General features: G+C 39.0%; 2 protein-coding genes across 2 annotated transcripts; one reads left to right on the top strand and one right to left on the bottom strand.

Moving 5' to 3' along the window:
* The first annotated feature begins 7156 nt into the window (after positions 1-7156).
* On the top strand, positions 7157-8617 carry LOC120079786 (temperature-induced lipocalin-1-like). Its single transcript, XM_039034173.1, has 2 exons — positions 7157-7690; positions 8206-8617. Exons 1-2 carry the CDS (start codon positions 7319-7321, stop codon positions 8389-8391), a joined length of 558 nt encoding a protein of 185 aa, XP_038890101.1. The 5' UTR covers positions 7157-7318; the 3' UTR covers positions 8392-8617.
* Positions 8618-8834: 217 nt separating this feature from the next.
* On the bottom strand, positions 8835-12156 carry LOC120079785 (protein ALP1-like). The gene has a single exon (XM_039034172.1). The coding sequence runs from the start codon at positions 11264-11266 to the stop codon at positions 9896-9898; it is 1371 nt and encodes a 456-aa protein (XP_038890100.1). The 5' UTR covers positions 11267-12156; the 3' UTR covers positions 8835-9895.
* Positions 12157-17945: the final 5789 nt, after the last annotated feature.

The raw sequence follows: 17945 nt of genomic DNA on the forward strand, positions 1-17945 counted from the left end.
AAGGTTACGAATTATAGTTTTGTAAAATTTATCACGATAACACTATCACAAGGCATTATATTTATATTAGAAATTTAGTATATATCAAACATACAAAATACTATTTAATTTATTAATTATAATAAAAAGGAAAAAACAACATATCTTTAGGGTCTACCTTTAACGGAAAAAAATAACAGGAGTTCGTGCTGATAACGTGTTATAAAAATAAAGAGCAAAACAACGTACAATAGAAACACGGATATAAAGAAAATATAATATTAAAATAAATAAAAACATAATTCCCTGGCAACGACACCATAAATTGATACGCACAAGTGCACACGTCCAATTGTAATATAGTAAAATGGTCAAGAGGNAAATAAATAAAAACATAATATATAAATAAATAAATAACAAAAAAATAAATAAGAAATTTCTCCAAATTCTCCACTTTCTTCAACTTTCTCTTAATCTTCACCAATGTGTATATATACAAAACTCATCAAATATCACTATTTATAGACAATTTAACAAGTAAAAGGTAGATTACATGGATACTAATAGTGTGTAATCTTGAAACATATGAACAAGCTATGGAGTAATAAGCAAATGTCACTAGTACTTTGACACTAAAAATGATATCTATTTATATATATAATATTTATAATAACCTTAAATATTTCTTATATTAAGGGATATTCCAAAAAAGTTTACCAAATTCATATTCGAAAAAATCACTATACAAAAAAACAAGTTTCTATCATAAACCATAAAAATTGTATCGATTAATTAATAAACTTAGTGCCAAACTAGCAAAATTTAACGATAAATTTGCAAATACTACCTACCTCAAAATCGAAGTTTCAAATCCCCACTACCTTTATTTGTTGTTCTAAATTTGTAATAATAACATAATAAGTTTAGTCTTTAAATTTTGTTCTGTCTATTTATTTAATTATTTATTTTAAAAAAATTTCTCCATTTAACTAATTACAAATTCATTCTTTAAATTTGTTGGAACTGTTGTCTTTTTAGGAAATATACATATCTGTTTCCTATCAATAATAATAATAATGATGATGATGATGATGAACTTGTGTCTTTCACATTATAACTTATATTGACATGGAACATATGGATTAATCTGGCAAAGAATGATTCAATGGCACGTGACTCATCAAATTTATTATATGATAAATTTAAGAAAAATAATTTAGTGCATTTTGGACTACATCGATATTATTCAATCATAATTTATCATATAGTAACTTTTTCTTTTAAATTATTTTAATTTTTTTTATGAGTGTGAGGTAAAAAATGAGTACATTTTCTAAAAAATTTTAATACTTCAAATTGAAAAAAAAAACTCTAATTAATCTAAAATCCTTTATCAAAGTTTAACCCAAAAAATTGTTATTAAAAACCGAATGATGTATTTGAAATTCCTTTTAATTTAGTTTAAAAAAAAATTGCATATTTTCAAAGAACCTAAATTGTCTGTTATTCTGAAGGTTTAAGATTCCCCGAATGACTTTTTACTTATCCAAAGTATAAACACAATTCCAATCTATACTATATCTAAAAAGGCAAAGTGGGAGAATTTTTATGTTCCCATTTTGCCCTCATATTTAGATATATATATATATCTATTATACTATTAGTTATTTATTCTTGAACATTTGCACATTTTTTATAGCATCCTTTCATTAAGCTTCCACACGCATCAAAACTCTCACACGCCTTTCTAACAAATTAAAGCAATCATTTCATTTAATATGTATTTAATTTATGTGATGGTGATTGAGAGATTTTAGGGCAATCCATCTCTTTAAAACAAAGGTAACTACCATATGTGTGTGTTACTAGTTTCATTGGACCATGAGCAACATCACCAAGAAAAACAATCTCAATAGGATAACGTAAGTACTCATTTTTGTTATATATTTTAAATACATGAGATTTTTTTATCAAATAGAGGAATCCTTCTAATGTTTACAATATTGAATGTAATTATAGAAGAGAGAATGAAGAGAGTTACGACAATAGTAAAGAGAGGAAAACGACTTTAAATAAAACAATGTAAGTATTTATTTTTGTTATATATTTTAATTGCATGATTATTATTATTTATTTTATTTTTATGCCAAATCAAGAAAGAGAATGAGGAGAGTAAGGACAAGAGGGGAAAGATAAGAGTGAGAAATAGAGGAAAAATGTGAGAAAACGTGGGAAGATGGAGGAGTTAGAAAATAGGGATACTTCTGTTTAAATTTTCCTAATTTTAATCACACAACTACTCATCTCTTTTATTTTTCAAAATTTTATTGTTAATTTAATTATTATATTCACTATCCTCTCGTATTTGTGAGTTTTTTTGTACGAATTTTTTTTCATTCTATTCACCTAAAAAAGTAAAAGTGGTTATTTGATTGTTTAAATTAATTAGAGCTTTTTTTTTAGATTAGTGAAAGCATGATCAAATAAAGTTGATTGAGCTGTGATACTAAAAATATGTAGAGAATATAAGAAAATATTTGAAAATATAGAGATGTAGAGAGAGTTATAACATAATCATCCTAATTTAAAGTTTTAAGATGTTTTGCTAAATTTTTTTTTGAAGAACTTTAGAATGATTAATTATATTATAATGATTCTTATGTAAAAAAAAAAAAAAAAAAGATTATATCATATTGATTCTCCCTATATTTTTATTTATTTTCATAATCTAATATAATTTTTTTATTTGTTTTTAATAGCATATATTTATTATTATATTTACAAGGTGGGTTAAAACTAATTTTAACTTTTCTTAAATTAATAAAATCAAATGACTTTATAATTTTATTTATTTTAAGTGTTTTGTTACTTAATTTAAGATCAAAGGTATTAAATTCTTCTTAAAAGAAATAGAGGTATTAAATAATGAAAGAATGTTTCGATGATATCACGATCGTACTTCTCCAACCGTGTGGCACCATGATTCATCCATGATCATGGTCAGCCTTAGGGGACACTCAAATCCCAATCCACTTTTTGCTCGACTCTTTGAAGTTTCGTCGGACCTTAGCCGAGGTTATTCCATCCTCGACCGAACTGAACTCATGCGAAATTGAACTTCATTTGGCCATACACGTCGCCTGTACGTGTATTTTCCCGCAATTGCGACTCTGGCCGACTTGCCTCTACTCTAGCCAAGTCCTGAGCTCGACCTTGCCCATATATGAGGCTAAGGTCATCACAATGCAATGTCGCATCACTCTTCGTCATCTTGGTTCCCAACAACATGTCCCCCACACTTCTACATCATTTTGGAACTTCACCAGGACGAGTTCTGATCCTTTTGGGCCAAAACAAGCTTATAACCCTCTACTGGGGTTTACCGGATGATTCAGACACTCATTGGGGATTTTCGGGACATAACAATGCTTATCGGGCTCTACTGGCCTACTTCAGCGCCTACCGGGCTTCTACCGGCCTAACGGTCGCTTATCGGGCTCTACGGACCATCACACTGCTTATCGAGACCACTCAAGCAAGTGTCGGGCCAACCGGAAACTATCGAGTTCCATTGATGCTTTAGGATGCGATCCCGAGTGTCGGGATATCATCAACTTTCTCTTTCCTGCTCAGACACATTATCGAGAACCATCATTGACCGACCCATGGGCAACAATCCAACCAGGATTTCCCGGACATCCATCCATTCCGGACGTAATTGAGACTTAGGCCCTTTTAGCCATTGTCGAATCAAAACGGCATACCGGGTGCTACATCAAACCTCTGGCCCATGGGAAGGGGCGCAAAGCCGGCACACCCGTGCCGTCTGACATTCTCGATGGAAGACGCCCAAGGCACTTGTCTTGTAACGCTCGCCCATGCCATGATACATGCATGTGCCATGGGGTAGCTCACTTAGGCCACAAGGCCTAGGGGTGGTGGAGAGCTGACACCATGCCCCCCCCCCCCATAGTGCATTCTGAACATTTTCCTTTTTGCCACCCATGCATATAATCAAACCTCATCACCAACGTAGAGTGCTCGTCTAAACTCCGATTGACATGAAATTCGATGTGTTTGCATATCTTATCAATATGCATCTAACTCTAGAGCCGCTCATCCAAACTCGCGACGGAACTCCACCTTTCGAGGTCACGGCCCGAGGCTCCATCCGGCCCCCACGGAGCTTGTCACTGACACCACCGATGACACAGTTGCTTGTCTTTCTGCTTAATGTTCAACATGACATTCTTGCCCACTTATGTTGGTGTATTGGATGATGCACCGTCCTCCACAGTCGCATCACGACACTTCTCTTGGCCCTCTGTCTTTACTAGATGTGTCGACACTTGTGTGTCGCCACTGTACTGTCTGCACAAGTAGGGTCACAATCTACTATCTCAAAGTTAGATTGTGACATCCTCCCCTACTTAAACTGTCATCGTCCTCGATGACAAACTTGGGGGTGCAATCCACTTTCAATCTCGTTGGATTGCGACACTCTCCCCTACTTAAACTCGGCATTATCCCGATGACAATCCGATCTTGGGTTGGTTGCATAACGGACTCTCTGAAAATTATGTGCATTAGACTAAGTACGGAAAGTGCCATTACGTATGAGCCATCCCACCCACGGGCCTCCTCGCACCCACTCTAGGACTTGGCCTTCGGGACTCGCAACATACGCATGGAAAAAGCTTCGGCTTCCTCTCGCCTCCACTAACAAGGGATATCTTTTCATCCCACACAACTCGATCGTAACCATAGCCATAACACATACTCTCTGAGCACACATCAAGATGCACCCCTCAAGGTGAGGCTCGCGAGCCTACCACGGAACATCATACATCGTGGCATCTACTCACACCTAAGCGAATTCGGAAAACAAAACACAACCCCCTCTTTCGTTAGCACTACACTTCAGCCAACTCACTGGCCACCTCATGTGGCGATGCTGCAAAGATGCTTCTTTTGCACTTGATGCAGCTTCTTCTCGTTCTCTAAACTGCCAAACTGTTGATCATCTCCAACGCGCATTGGCCAAACAACTGTGAAATCACCTCACTTAGGCATGTGGAATGACTTAAGGGATAAACTGGCTCCACACAAAGGGAGCATTTTCTCACGGGACAACAGCCCATTCTTGCAAGTTGCTTTCCAATCGCCTCGCTCTGCTAGCCATGACATCCACTCATACGGACTCTTGATGCACAATTGCACTTGACCGACGCATGTCTCCCTGACCCCCGATTCTTCTGCATGCAACCATTAGCATTATCCCTCTGGTAGTAATGGTTCTTTCGAAGGCACCCTACCCAGTACACCTTTCGTGCTTCTTCTAACCAACGGAACACCCAAACTCTTGGCAAATGAGCTTGTTTTTTTTTTTCTTCCTGACGGGATGGATTTCCCTTAATGGAAAAATTCGGCTTCAACCCACACACTGTCTCTGATACTGACTTACTTCTGCCCTGCCAAACTGGCACTTTTGACACAACTGTGAAGTCTTCAATTCAACCCTCGGGTCTTTTCTCCCTGTCTTGTCCGACTCCACTCAAAAGAGTGGCTCTGATACCAAATGTCACGGCCGTACTTCTCCAACCGTGCGCACCATGATTTACCCGTGATCATGGTCAGCCTTAGGGGACGCTCAAGTCCCAATCCACTTTTTGCTCGACTCTTTGAAGTTTCGTCGGACCTTAGGCGAGGTTATTCCATCCTCGACCGAACTGAATTCATGCGGAATTGAACTTCATTTGGCCATACACGTCACCCGTACGTGTATTTCTTAACTAGTAGGACCTAAATATAACAAATTTGTGCTAATCAAATCTACATTCATTTGTTATATCACATCAAATTATCACTCACGAATTTACTTCAACATCCCTAGTCAACATTTAAAACACAAGATGTTAAGTCACAAGTTAAAATCAAAATCAAATGTACATAAACATAATTTAAACTTTAAATTTTGGTTAAATTGCAAATTTGGTCCCGATAATTTTGAGAAGGTTAGAATGTAGTCCCTTATGATTTGATAATACCTAGTGCCTATGATATAAATCCTCATAGATACTCTCTATTGTAGGGACTATTTATGAGAATTTTATCCAACCATAGAGACAAAATTCTAATTATAAAATATGGACCAACTTGTAACATTCTTTAAGTAGGGACCAAATTTGCTATTTAACCTTAAAATTCAATACCAAATTCACAATTTAACCCTCGAAAAAAATATATTTTTAGTCAAATATCTTTCTTATGGATAATCCGAGATGCAGATACATCTCCTTCATCACCCAAATAAAAAAATAATTAAAATATTTCAAAAAAGGAATAAAAAGAATTTTGGACAATTTAGTGGAATGTATAGAGATATAGGTATTGCTCATGATGCATCTGAATATTTTTCCTTTCTTCTTAAGTAAGAGTGCAAGAAAAAATAAAAAAATAAAAAAAACAAACCAATCCAAACCGATCAACTGGTTTGGTTTGGTTTTGTAGTATAAAATTAGACATATTTGTTTGTATTTAGAGAAAATAAAAAAGTATTGGTTCAAATTGGATTTTGATTGAAAAGACCAATCAAAACCGAACCGAACCGAGTGTATATATATTCTTAAAAATAAACTCTAACATTAGGTCTCTTTTAGTGTTTTAATTATTATGATACATATATATTTATTGTTTAAAAGAAAACAAATTATTATGGAGTGTTTATGTTTTTTATTTAGCAAGTGCCAATAAAAAAAATAAAAATGTCTAATTTCAATCTATAAGAAAAGAAATGAACCCAATTTTAATTTTAAAATTACAAAAATGACCGATTCAAAACAAAGTTGGAAATACAAACTAAAATTTAGAAGGAGAAAAAAAATGTCGCAACCGAGAACCAAACCAATAATATACCGAATCAAATAAAAACCAATTTATTAATTTTTTTTTCTTTATTGGACATCGATTTAGGTCTCTTCTTTATAAAATCACTTGATTTGAATTTGTTCTTGATTGATGTCAAATCAAACAAAATCGAACCGACTATAAGGTATATAGAATTGATGCCCATGGCCCATGATGTTGGCGACTCCCACATTTACCTTGTTTAGCAAGCAAGGAAAGAAAGAAAAGAAAAGCACTTTTTGCCCACAACTGGGCTCTGCCGATTTCTAGACCACAAAAAAATCCTCTTCCCCACAGCTATAATATCTCTCCACGTCTCCCCTTTTTCCAAATCCACATCTTCTTCAACAACTCAAAAAATTCAAATCAAATCACCACCGACGCCTCAAGAAACCCCACTCTGAGATCTCTCTCAGAAGCTCATCATTCAACAATGGTGCAAAAAGAGATGGACGTCATGAAGGACGTCGACCTTAAGAGGTATATGGGCCGGTGGTACGAAATAGCTTCATTTCCATCTAGGTTTCAGCCCAAAAATGGAGCTAATACCAGAGCGACCTACACCCTGAGAGACGAACGGACGGTGAATGTCCTAAATGAGACCTGGGTTGATGGTAAGAGGGGTTTTATTGAAGGTACTGCTGTTAAAGCTAATCCTGATAGTGATGAAGCCAAGCTCAAAGTTAAATTCTATGTTCCTCCATTCATGCCTGTCATTCCTGTTGTTGGAGATTACTGGGTTTTGTATCTTGATCATGATTATCACCATGCTTTGATTGGCCAGCCTAGCAGAAACTATCTATGGGTATGACATTGATTTTCTTTTTTTAAGTACAACTACTACGGGGATGATCTACCACTTACCGCTGAGCTATGTTTACTTTGGCAATTGATTTTCTATGGGTATGACATTGTGATAGGAATGATATTAGGTTATTATTATAGCATTAAAGGTATATTAGTAAATAGTTAGGGAGTTGGTTATACTCCTTGGTTGTAAATAGAGAAGGAGGGGAATGAAAAGGGTTGGCAATATTGTGGTGAGTGATTTCGGATTTGATTGTGATCTCTAGAGGGGAGGGTCCAAGTACCTCAAATAATTTAGATTTATCTAGTATTTTGGTTACCGTGGGTCCTATCACATTGATTTTCTTTTGGGAGTTTTGGATGTTTGTGAACTATTGTAGGTTTTGTATTCAATAATATGTGGGTGGGAGATTTTAACTTTTAATCAGTTGGTCGAGTGAGAAGGGTGTTGAGTTATGAACTTATGATAATGGGAGGTTTCTGAATTGTTATTTCATGGTGTTTCTTTGGCAGATATTGTGCAGGCAGAATCATTTGGATGAGGAGATATATAATCAATTGGTGGAGAAAGCTAAGGAACAGGGTTATGATGTGAGCAAGCTTCGTAGGACAACACACACTGATCCTCCACCAGAAGGAGATGAAGGTCCCAAAGATACTAAAGGAATATGGTGGATCAAATCAATCTTTGGAAAATGATCAAGGTTTGAAGAAAAGTTAATTGAATTTTGTACCTTTGAGTTCAATGGTTTTGGTAGATTTCCCCAATTTGTTTTGTGTCCAGTGAAGATTTATGCTTGGTTTTGTCGAATGGTTGAAATGAATCCTTTGTGCTATTTGTATAGTCGTCCAAATATTGTATTTGCTGAATAATTTCTGATGAAACTGCTCTGGGGTTTTGAGCTGTCAACATTTTAATTTTAAACTGCCAGGTTCTGAAGTTTCTCAATCCTGTAAAAATGAAATTTGAGAAGAGATGCAATTTATTTACACAAAGTCTAACCTGTGACTGTGAGCCGTTCTGTGCAAAACTACAACACTTTTCAGTTCACTTCTCTTGGGGCAACCAAACAGAAAAGTGCTAGTTCAAGGTTTAGAAATAAAATAATATATCAGTTGGTCCTGAAGAGAGAGTACTTTTTTTTTGGAGCATCTAAAAATATAGTTTTTTTGAAAGGGACTCATTTTTAAATTCCTTTGTTACCCCCAAAAACCACTTCAAATCTACAAAAGTATTCCAAGTCCCTTGCCTGTGAAAAGGTCCTTCAAGAAGTCCATTCAGATTAAGAGAAGCAAAGAAGAGATGTTAGAGTTGAGATTTAAGAAGGCAAGATAATCTCCAGTTTTGGTGCTCTTTAGTTGGGCAAACTATGTGAATTTCATACATAACCTGGCAAAAGCAACCACTGAAATTATCACGTTAGTTATATCTTTCTTGTCCTAATGTCTAAAGATCCGGATGTAGAATATGTTCATCATGGCTCTCTATCCATGGCCTCAGGTTTTAAGCATATACAAAATAAAAGAAGTTCAATCAATGTCATTTTGTAGACACTTACTCTTTTTTTTAACAAGGACTCTAAAAAAGAGACACTAATGGACCATTTCATCAAAAAAATATTTTAAGCACTTCCAAAACATTTTTGGAACTTTTAAAAGCACTGGGTTATGTAGGCAAATATCAAAATTAGGGCTTGGAGTGGACCAAGTCATAGCTTCCATTCTGAAAGCTCATTACTACTTTTGTCCTTTTCCTATAAGCTAGACCATCCATAGTTATTTCACTTCAACCGAAATTCAAGATCAAGTTTAACTAGAACAATTCCAACAATGACGTTCAAAAATTAATTTACCGAGATTATTTGATTCAAAAAGCGATTCCCATTCACTTGATAGAATAATTACATGTCAAAATTATTGCATTCTAGAGGGGACCCAAACCATGAACTGTAGATTTTTTAAAAAAAATTTTACATATAGAGTGAATGATTTCAAGGTCACTTTCATGTTAGATAAGTGTAAACATTCCTTCTCTAATCATAAGAAGTATCAAATAATTAGGAAACTAATGGTTGACAAAAAATAGATCTACTTCTAGAGAACTAGGACGTACAATCTGCAGTTTTGAGAAAAAGTTCCAAGAGAGAGGAAAAGAATATATACAGCTGATAAAAGATTAAAATTACCAAGATGTTCAAAGCGATCATCTTCTGTAGCTCAGGCTACTCAAGTGCAAGGCAAGCGCATCTCTGATATCCTTTCCTCTATCATCTCCTATCTTACCATCATAAAGAGGGAACTTCTGGTCCTCACTTGAACAAATTGCTTCTTCTTCTTGATCTTGCTCTTCATCTAGTTTCTCGCTGCATTTAATGAGGAAATTGTGCAGCAGACACCCAGTCAATACAATAAAGGGGAAAAAATCTCTACATCCTTCCTTCCATGGTTTTGACAGAAGCTTCCACCGAGCTCGGAGTCTGCCAAATGCTGTGTTAACCAACGCCATTGCACGGTTATGTGTGGAATTGAATGCTCTCTCAGGAAAGCCAGAGCTATCTTCCTCGTTCAGTTTCATGTATGGTGTCAAAAGCCATGGCAAGAGGGGGAAGCAAGAATCACCAATCAAATATTGGGGAATGGGTTTATCATCATCGAGATTATAAACAGGGCCTTTGAGTAATTCATTGGATTTCTCAATTTCTTCATATAGCTTGCTCTGCCGCAAGATTGTTTCAGGTTTCATGGAGCTCGGCCAACCAGCAGAGACATCCAGAAACCTCCCTTCAGCATCAACTAATGCCTGAACCAGAAGCGATCCATTTTTGCCTAGCAGTTCACTCTCAACACCAAATCTTCTAAGACCTAAAACCCCACAACAATTCGGAAGCGAAATCCACCCAAATCCCACAACAATCCGATCAATGTCAGACCGTAGCTCAAGCAAATGCCCCAATTTCTCATTGATAGCTTTACAAACAGCATAAAACGAGCGGCAAGCATCAGCGGAATCAATTCCAAACCGCCTACCAACCGCCTTGTAGCTCGCACCATGCGCCAATCGGAAAAGCGCAGCGGCTAAAGCACAATCGGGAGGAACTGAAGAGGATGAGGAGCTCTGAATCGGAGAAAGGAGACGGAGGAGGAGGGAGAAGGATGATTTCGACATACGGAAAGAGAGATTCCATCTGGGATCGCAATCGACGTCCGATGTCGCAGAGAGGAAGCGTTGAAACCAGCATTGCCGCGGTGGAGGCGGCGGCGGCGGCGGCGGCGGAGGTAGGGTAAGTTTTGGGAGACGAGGAGAGAGAGCGTAAAGAGAGGATGAAGTTGAACCGAGGAGGGATTCAAGGGCGAGGGTTTGTGAGGGAAGAAGGTGGAGATCGTTGAGAGAGAGAAAGGAGTGAGCGGAAGAAATGGTGGTTTGGATGAGGGTTACCAGTTGGTGGTAGAGATGACTCTCCCGATCGAGTTTCTTGGCCTTGCTTCTGGTAGTGGCGACTGTGGCTGCGGCAACGGCGTTTATGGAGGAGCTTCTGGTGGTCCTCTTATCACCGCCGATTCCTCTGGTGGCCATGGCGAACAGGGGAGGCCTTAGGCGCGGGGACACAGGGAACACTATGAATGTATCGCTGTCCTTGTGAACGAAAGCAGTTTTTTTTTTAATAAAAAAAATTAAAAAAAAAAAGAATTATTATAAAATATAAAAATGCACTAGCATTTGTTAAATAATATTCCTATATTTTCTTTAGTACAACATAGAAAAGCAACAAAAAGAACTTAAAAGGAATTCAAATAAAAAGGTAGAGTAGAAGCCAAGGACCGAACAATTAAGAGAAACTCACGAATGAGTCAACGAACGATTAAACCTCATTCTATATCCAGCGTTTTGGAATAACAAAATCAGTTTCGATTCGAAAAGGAGATATGTCAACTTCAATAGTGTGAGATATTCCTTCGAACATAGCAATGGCCTAAATAAGTTCAACAGATCTTGATAAGGGAAAATGGTTCCCATTTGAATCACGAACGATAGGCCCAACTTCCACCTCATCAGTTACAACTGTCGTATCAGAGGAGTTCAGGTTAAAGGAGTCGGGAGGGGCTGACCAATGAAAATCTTCTCTGGTGTCCCGATGAGAGTGAGAAAGTGAGAGTCAACACAATAATTTAAAGACATCAAATGATTCCACATGTCTACCAATAGAATCATAGTTGGAAGAGTTGTACTTATCGAAAGAAGATTACGCCTATGTCAAATTGTAGACAAAATAGAGAAAATAATATTTCTATAATTCTAAACATTGCAATAATACCTTTCATCTTTCATACACATTTAAAAATTTTGACCAAATTCAACTAGAAAAATGACTAAATTGTGAGGCTAAAATAAGCATAATTCAACTTACATAAAACTATTATCATTGATCACTTGCTCTTTTTTATAATATTCCTTTCTTCCTTTTGTTATTGGTTAATGTAATTCTTGTTCTTTTTTATCTCGTTATTGCTACTCAATGTGTTTAAAAGACAACTTAAAAAATGTGACGCCCAAGGAAAAAAAAAAGGAAAAAGAAAAAGAAAAAAGAATAATTAAATGGTTGGTTAATTTAGGAAAAAGAAGAGGGGTTTAGGGTTATAAAGGTGATGGGGTCCTCGGGCTGCGTGTAAAGGAAAAAAAAGGGTTTTCTTTTTTTTTTTTTTTTTTTTTTCCTTCTTCCTCCTCCTCCTCCAGCGCCCCCCCCCCCTCTGCATTCGCCGTTCGAGCTTGCTCCTCCGCGCCAGTCGCGCTCTTCGCCGGTCGTTTGTTCCATTCGTCGACAGGGTGCATAGCCGAAGCCGTCGTCAAGCGCACACCAGAAGGCATATCCTTCCGCTGCTCGCTGTTTGTTTTCGTCCCGTCCGCCGCTCGACCATTGATTCCGGTCGTTAGCTTCGACCGCCTCCATTCGCCTCGACCGCGGGTCTCCAGCCCCGCAAGCGTTCCAGTCGCGCAGAGCTTCCTTTCCGCCTTTGTTCGTCCGCCGCATTGTCAGTGTTTCGTCGTTAGCCAAAGCCCAACGCGCGTTCAAAACGCTCACCTCGTTCGATTGCACACCAAGAGCAGTTCGGTTGTCGCCGGGGTAAGTGTCGGTTCCCTTTTGGCAGCCCACTGTTTTTTGAGATTCTTGGCCTAATTTGTGATTGGTTACAGAAACGTGGAAGTTCTCGAAGTTTCGAGTGGAGTAAGGTCTCGTTTTGGACAATGCGTTATCGGTTGCCCTAGGATGTTTTGTTAGGCCTGCTGAGATTTTATGTCATATGTGAAACTGTGAGAAATTTTATGTCATAGTTGGCTTATGTTGAAGCATGAATATATGTGTTAAGGCCTGTGAGTTATGAGTAGACTGGGCCATGCACATCGCATGTATGAGCCTTCGGCCCACAAAAAAGAGCAGTAAAAGAGTCAGTCATCCAAGAAAAACATCGTCACCAACATCGACATTAGGAGAATGGAAAGCATCGCCCTTTATGCTATACCTATGCCTATGCCTTGTGCATTATGGTCCAATGGATAAGACTAACAGATCACTGAGTGGGTCCAGTAGTGGGCTGCTTACTGAGTATATTTTTTTTTATACTCACCCTTTCTTTCCGGTGCATGACAAGAGAGATCCGTGACCTGGCCATTAGGACGATTACTACTTCCGCATGTAGTATTATGTTTTGAAATCTGTTAGGAGTTGGACATTTTTTTTCACTTTTATGCAAATATGTCAATTTTATTATTTGACTATTTAATTTCATTCATTTGTTTTTAATAGGGTTTAGAGGTACCCCAATAGTAAATTATTTTATTTTATTTTGCTTTAGGTTATTTATTATTATTTAATTATGTTTTCACATTCTTTGCTCGTTTAATCATTGTTAAATAAAATCTTGGCTCTTTAATTTGATGATTTAAAAGAAATTGTACAATTAAACTTATGCATGCACGAAGTAGCGTCCTAGAATGTAGTAGGAAACTAGGTCGTTACAATTTGGTATCAGAGCCTAAGTTTTAGGTTCTGTAGACTGACTTACATCGTGAGTCTAATCTGTTCCTTATGGCCACAAACGGATCTTTCGTCATCGTCAGGTATGTTTGTTTTAAAAACCTTAGGGAAATCTATATATATACATGAAATCCTACTTATGTGCTGTCGTTTGATGGTTTACCCTACTAGCATGTATTAAAGCTTTGTGTGTGGTCACCAAGTATGGCACCACGAACTAGAGGAATGGGCAATCGAGGCAGGAAAGTATTAAGGATCGGGACCCCGACCTGTAAGAACCCGAGGTGCAGAGCCAAGAGGTGTGGGACCCGCCACCTTGGGAACGTTGAACTTCGACTGTGCCCCCACCAGGACCGTCGTCCTCAGAAATTCTAGTAGAATATACGGCTATGGCTGCAACTATTGGGAACGTCGTCATGCAGGCCGTGGTGGGACAGCTAAGGGGCATGGTGGCCGAGCAGATCGCCCAGCACGTACAGTCACAGCAGGCGCCATCCTCATCAGTCCCGTTACCACCAGTTCAGAATCAGGATAGGGCCACAAGTCGGACCGTGGCAGGCCCTTCGTTGGAAGCTGGATACCTACGGGATTTCAAGAAGTATGATCCCCCAACGTTTAACGGATCCCTGAAAGACCCTAATAATGCAGAATTGTGGTTGTCCACTATTGAGGGGCTTTTCCAGTACATGAGGTGTCCAGAGGAGCAGAAGCTACAGTGTGCCGCTTTCTTCTCATCGACAATGCCAAGCGCTGGTGGCGCTCGACTGAGAGAATGATAGAAGCCGGTGGAGGTCAAGCCATGTGGGATCAGTTCAAGGAGCGATTTTATGAGAAGTACTTCTCTGCTCATGTGAGGTACAACAAGCAAGCTGGGTTCATGAACTTAAAGTAGGGAACCATGACAGTGGAAAAGTATGAAGAGGAGTTTGACAAATTGTCTTGTTTTGCCCCTGACCTGGTGTCTACCAAAGCAAAGAGGGTTGGAAGGTTTGTGCAAAGACTCCGAGACGGGGTGCGAGGCATCGTGCAAGCCCTGAAGCCTCCCACATACGTCGCAGCCTTTTGAGCGGCAGCACGCGTGGGTTGTCCTTCAAGGATAGGGTTCCTAAAGTCCTTGACGGAGGAACCAACCCCCGGCCAGAAGAGGAAGGTTGAACAGAAAGCTCTGGGACCTCCGCAGAAGGTCCAGAGTACAAGCAGGTCAGTAGGGCATGCTCAACGACAGGCTACGACTTCAAGAAGAGTTTGGAGGGAAAGGTCGGTATGCAAGTCTTATGGGAAGCATCATTGGGGACGCTGTCTGATTGGCACAGGGACATGCTTCAGATGTAAGCAGATAGGGCATACGGCAAACCAATGCCCTAGTAGTGGTTTCGGAAGTGCGGGGGTCCAGCCCCCGAGTTTGTATCAGGGTAGTTCAAATCGACAACAGCAGCAGGGTCGGGTCTATGCCACCAGTCGTCGGGAAGCTGAGCACTCGGGAACAATGGTGACAGGTACGCTCCCAATCTTGGGGCACTATGCCTTGACATTGTTTGACTCTGGCTTGTCCCACGCTTTCATTTCTTTGTTGTTCGTAAAGCATTCCATGTTAGTTTTGGAGCCTTTGAGCTATGTTTTGTCAGTGTCTACACCGTCGGGAGAAATTATGATAGCCAGTGAAAAGATAAAAGCATGTCAGTTAGAAATAGCAAATCGCACCCTTGATGTGACTTTGATAGTATTAGACATGCGTGATTTCGATGTAATTTTGGGCATGGATTGGTTGGTTGTTAACCATGCTAGTATAGATTGTTCCCGTAAGGAGGTGAATTTTAACCCCCCTAGAGAAGCCAGCTTTAAGTTCAAAGGGGTCGGGACAGTAGTTTTGCCCAAGGTGATTTCAGCAGTTAAAGCCAAGAGATTGATTAGCCAAGGTGTCTGGAGTATCTTGGCTAGCGTAGTTAACACAAGGGAAACCGGGATTGCACTAACCTCTGAACCAGTTGTGAGAGATTGTCCCGATGTATTTCCAGAAGAACTTCCAGGATTGCCTCCACCAAGGGAGATTGATTTTACGATTGAACTGGAGTCAGACATTATTCCTATATCCAAAGCTCCGTACAGAATGGCTCCGGCAAAATTGAAAGAATCAAAGGTTCAATTGCAGGAATTACTTGATAAAGGGTTCATTCGACCCAGTGTTTCTCTGTAGGGTGCAACAGTATTGTTTGTGAAGAAAAAGGATGGGTCGTTACGTTTATGCATAGACTATAGGGAGTTGAATAAGGTGACCATTAAGAATAAGTACCCGCTTCCTAGAATTGATGACCTGTTTGACCAGCTACAGGGTGCTACCGTATTTTTCAAGATTGACCTACGGTCAGGTTACCATCAGCCGAGGATCAGAGACAGTGATATTCCGAAGACTGCATTCCAATCTAGATATGGGCATTACGAGTTCATTGTAATGTCTTTTGGTCTGACCAATGCTCCAACGGTATTCATGGATTTGATGAACCGGGTGTTCAAGGACTTCCTAGACGCCTTTGTAATTGTTTTTATTGATGACATTTTGGTATACTCCAAGACAGAGGCAGAACATGAGGAACATCTTAGGAAGGTTCTAGGAACACTGAGGGAAAACAAACTGTATGCAAAGTTTTCTAAGTGCGAGTTTTGGCTACGGAAGGTGTTCTTCCTTGGGCACGTGGCGTCGAAGGACGGGGTTTCAGTGGATCCAACTATGATTGAAGCCGTTACCAATCGGCCCCGTCCTACAACGGTCAGTAAGGTGCGTAGTTTCCTAGGCTGTCTCTTATACACATCTAGATGTGTATAAGAGACAGCTTTCAACCGCCTCCATTCGCTCGACCGCGGGTCTCCAGCCCCGCAAGCGTTCCAGTCGCGCAGAGCTTCCTTTCCGCCTTTGTTCGTCCGCCGCATGTCAGTGTTTCGTCGTTAGCCAAAGCCCAACGCGCGTCAAAACGCTCACCTCGTTCGATTGCACACCAGAGCAGTTCGGTTGTCGCCGGGGTAAGTGTCGGTTCCCTTTTGGCAGCCCACTGTTTTTTGAGATTCTTGGGCCTAATTTGTGATTGGTTACAGAAACGTGGAAGTTCTCGAAGTTCTCGAGTGGAGTAAGGTCTCGTTTTGGGACAATGCGTTATCGGTTGCCCTAGGATGTTGTTAGGCCTGCTGAGATTTTATGTCATATGTGAAACTGTGATGAAATTTTATGTCATAGTTGGCTTATGTTGAAGCATGAATATAATGTGTTAAGGCCTGTGAGTTATGAGTAGACTGGGCCATGCACATCGCATGTATGAGCCTTCGGGCCCACAAAAAAGCAGTAAAAGAGTCAGTCATCCAAGAAAAACATCGTCACCAACATCGACATTAGGAGAATGGAAAGCATCGCCCTTTATGCCTATACCTATGCCTATGCCTTGTGCATTATGGTCCAATGGATAGACTAACAGATCACTGAGTGGGTCCAGTAGTGGGCTGCTTACTGAGTATATTTTTTTTTATACTCACCCTTTTCTTTCCGGTGCATGACAAGAGAGATCCGTGACCTGGCCATTAGGACGATTCACTACTTCCGCATGTAGTATTATGTTTTGAAATCTGGTTTAGGAGTTGGACATTTTTTTTCACTTTTATGCAAAATATGTCAATTTTATTATTTGACTATTTAATTTCATTCATTTGTTTTTAATAGGGTTTAGAGGTACCCCGAATAGTAAATTATTTTATTTTATTTTGCTTTAGGTTATTTATTATTATTTAATTATGTTTTCACATCTTTGCTCGTTTGATCATTGTTAAATAAAATCTTGGCTCTTTAATTTGATGATTTAAAAGAAATTGTACAATTAAACTTATGCATGCACGAAGTAGCGTCCTAGAATGTAGTAGGAAACTAGGGTCGTTACATTTGGTATCAGAGCCTAAGTTTTAGGTTCTGTAGACTGACTTACATCGTGAGTCTAATCTGTTCCTTATGGCCACAAACGGATCTTTCGTCATCGTCAGGTATGTTGTTTTAAAACCTTTAGGGAAATCTATATATATACATGAAATCCTACTTATGTGCTGTCGTTTGATGGTTTACCCTACTAGCATGTATTAAAGCTTTGTGTGTGGTCACCAAGTATGGCACCACGAACTAGAGGAATGGGCAATCGAGGCAGGAAAGTAGTTAAGGATCGGGACCCCGACCTGTAAGAACCCGAGGTG

This window comes from Benincasa hispida, chromosome 6 (assembly GCF_009727055.1).
Source record: "Benincasa hispida cultivar B227 chromosome 6, ASM972705v1, whole genome shotgun sequence".
Lineage (NCBI taxonomy): Eukaryota > Viridiplantae > Streptophyta > Magnoliopsida > Cucurbitales > Cucurbitaceae > Benincasa > Benincasa hispida.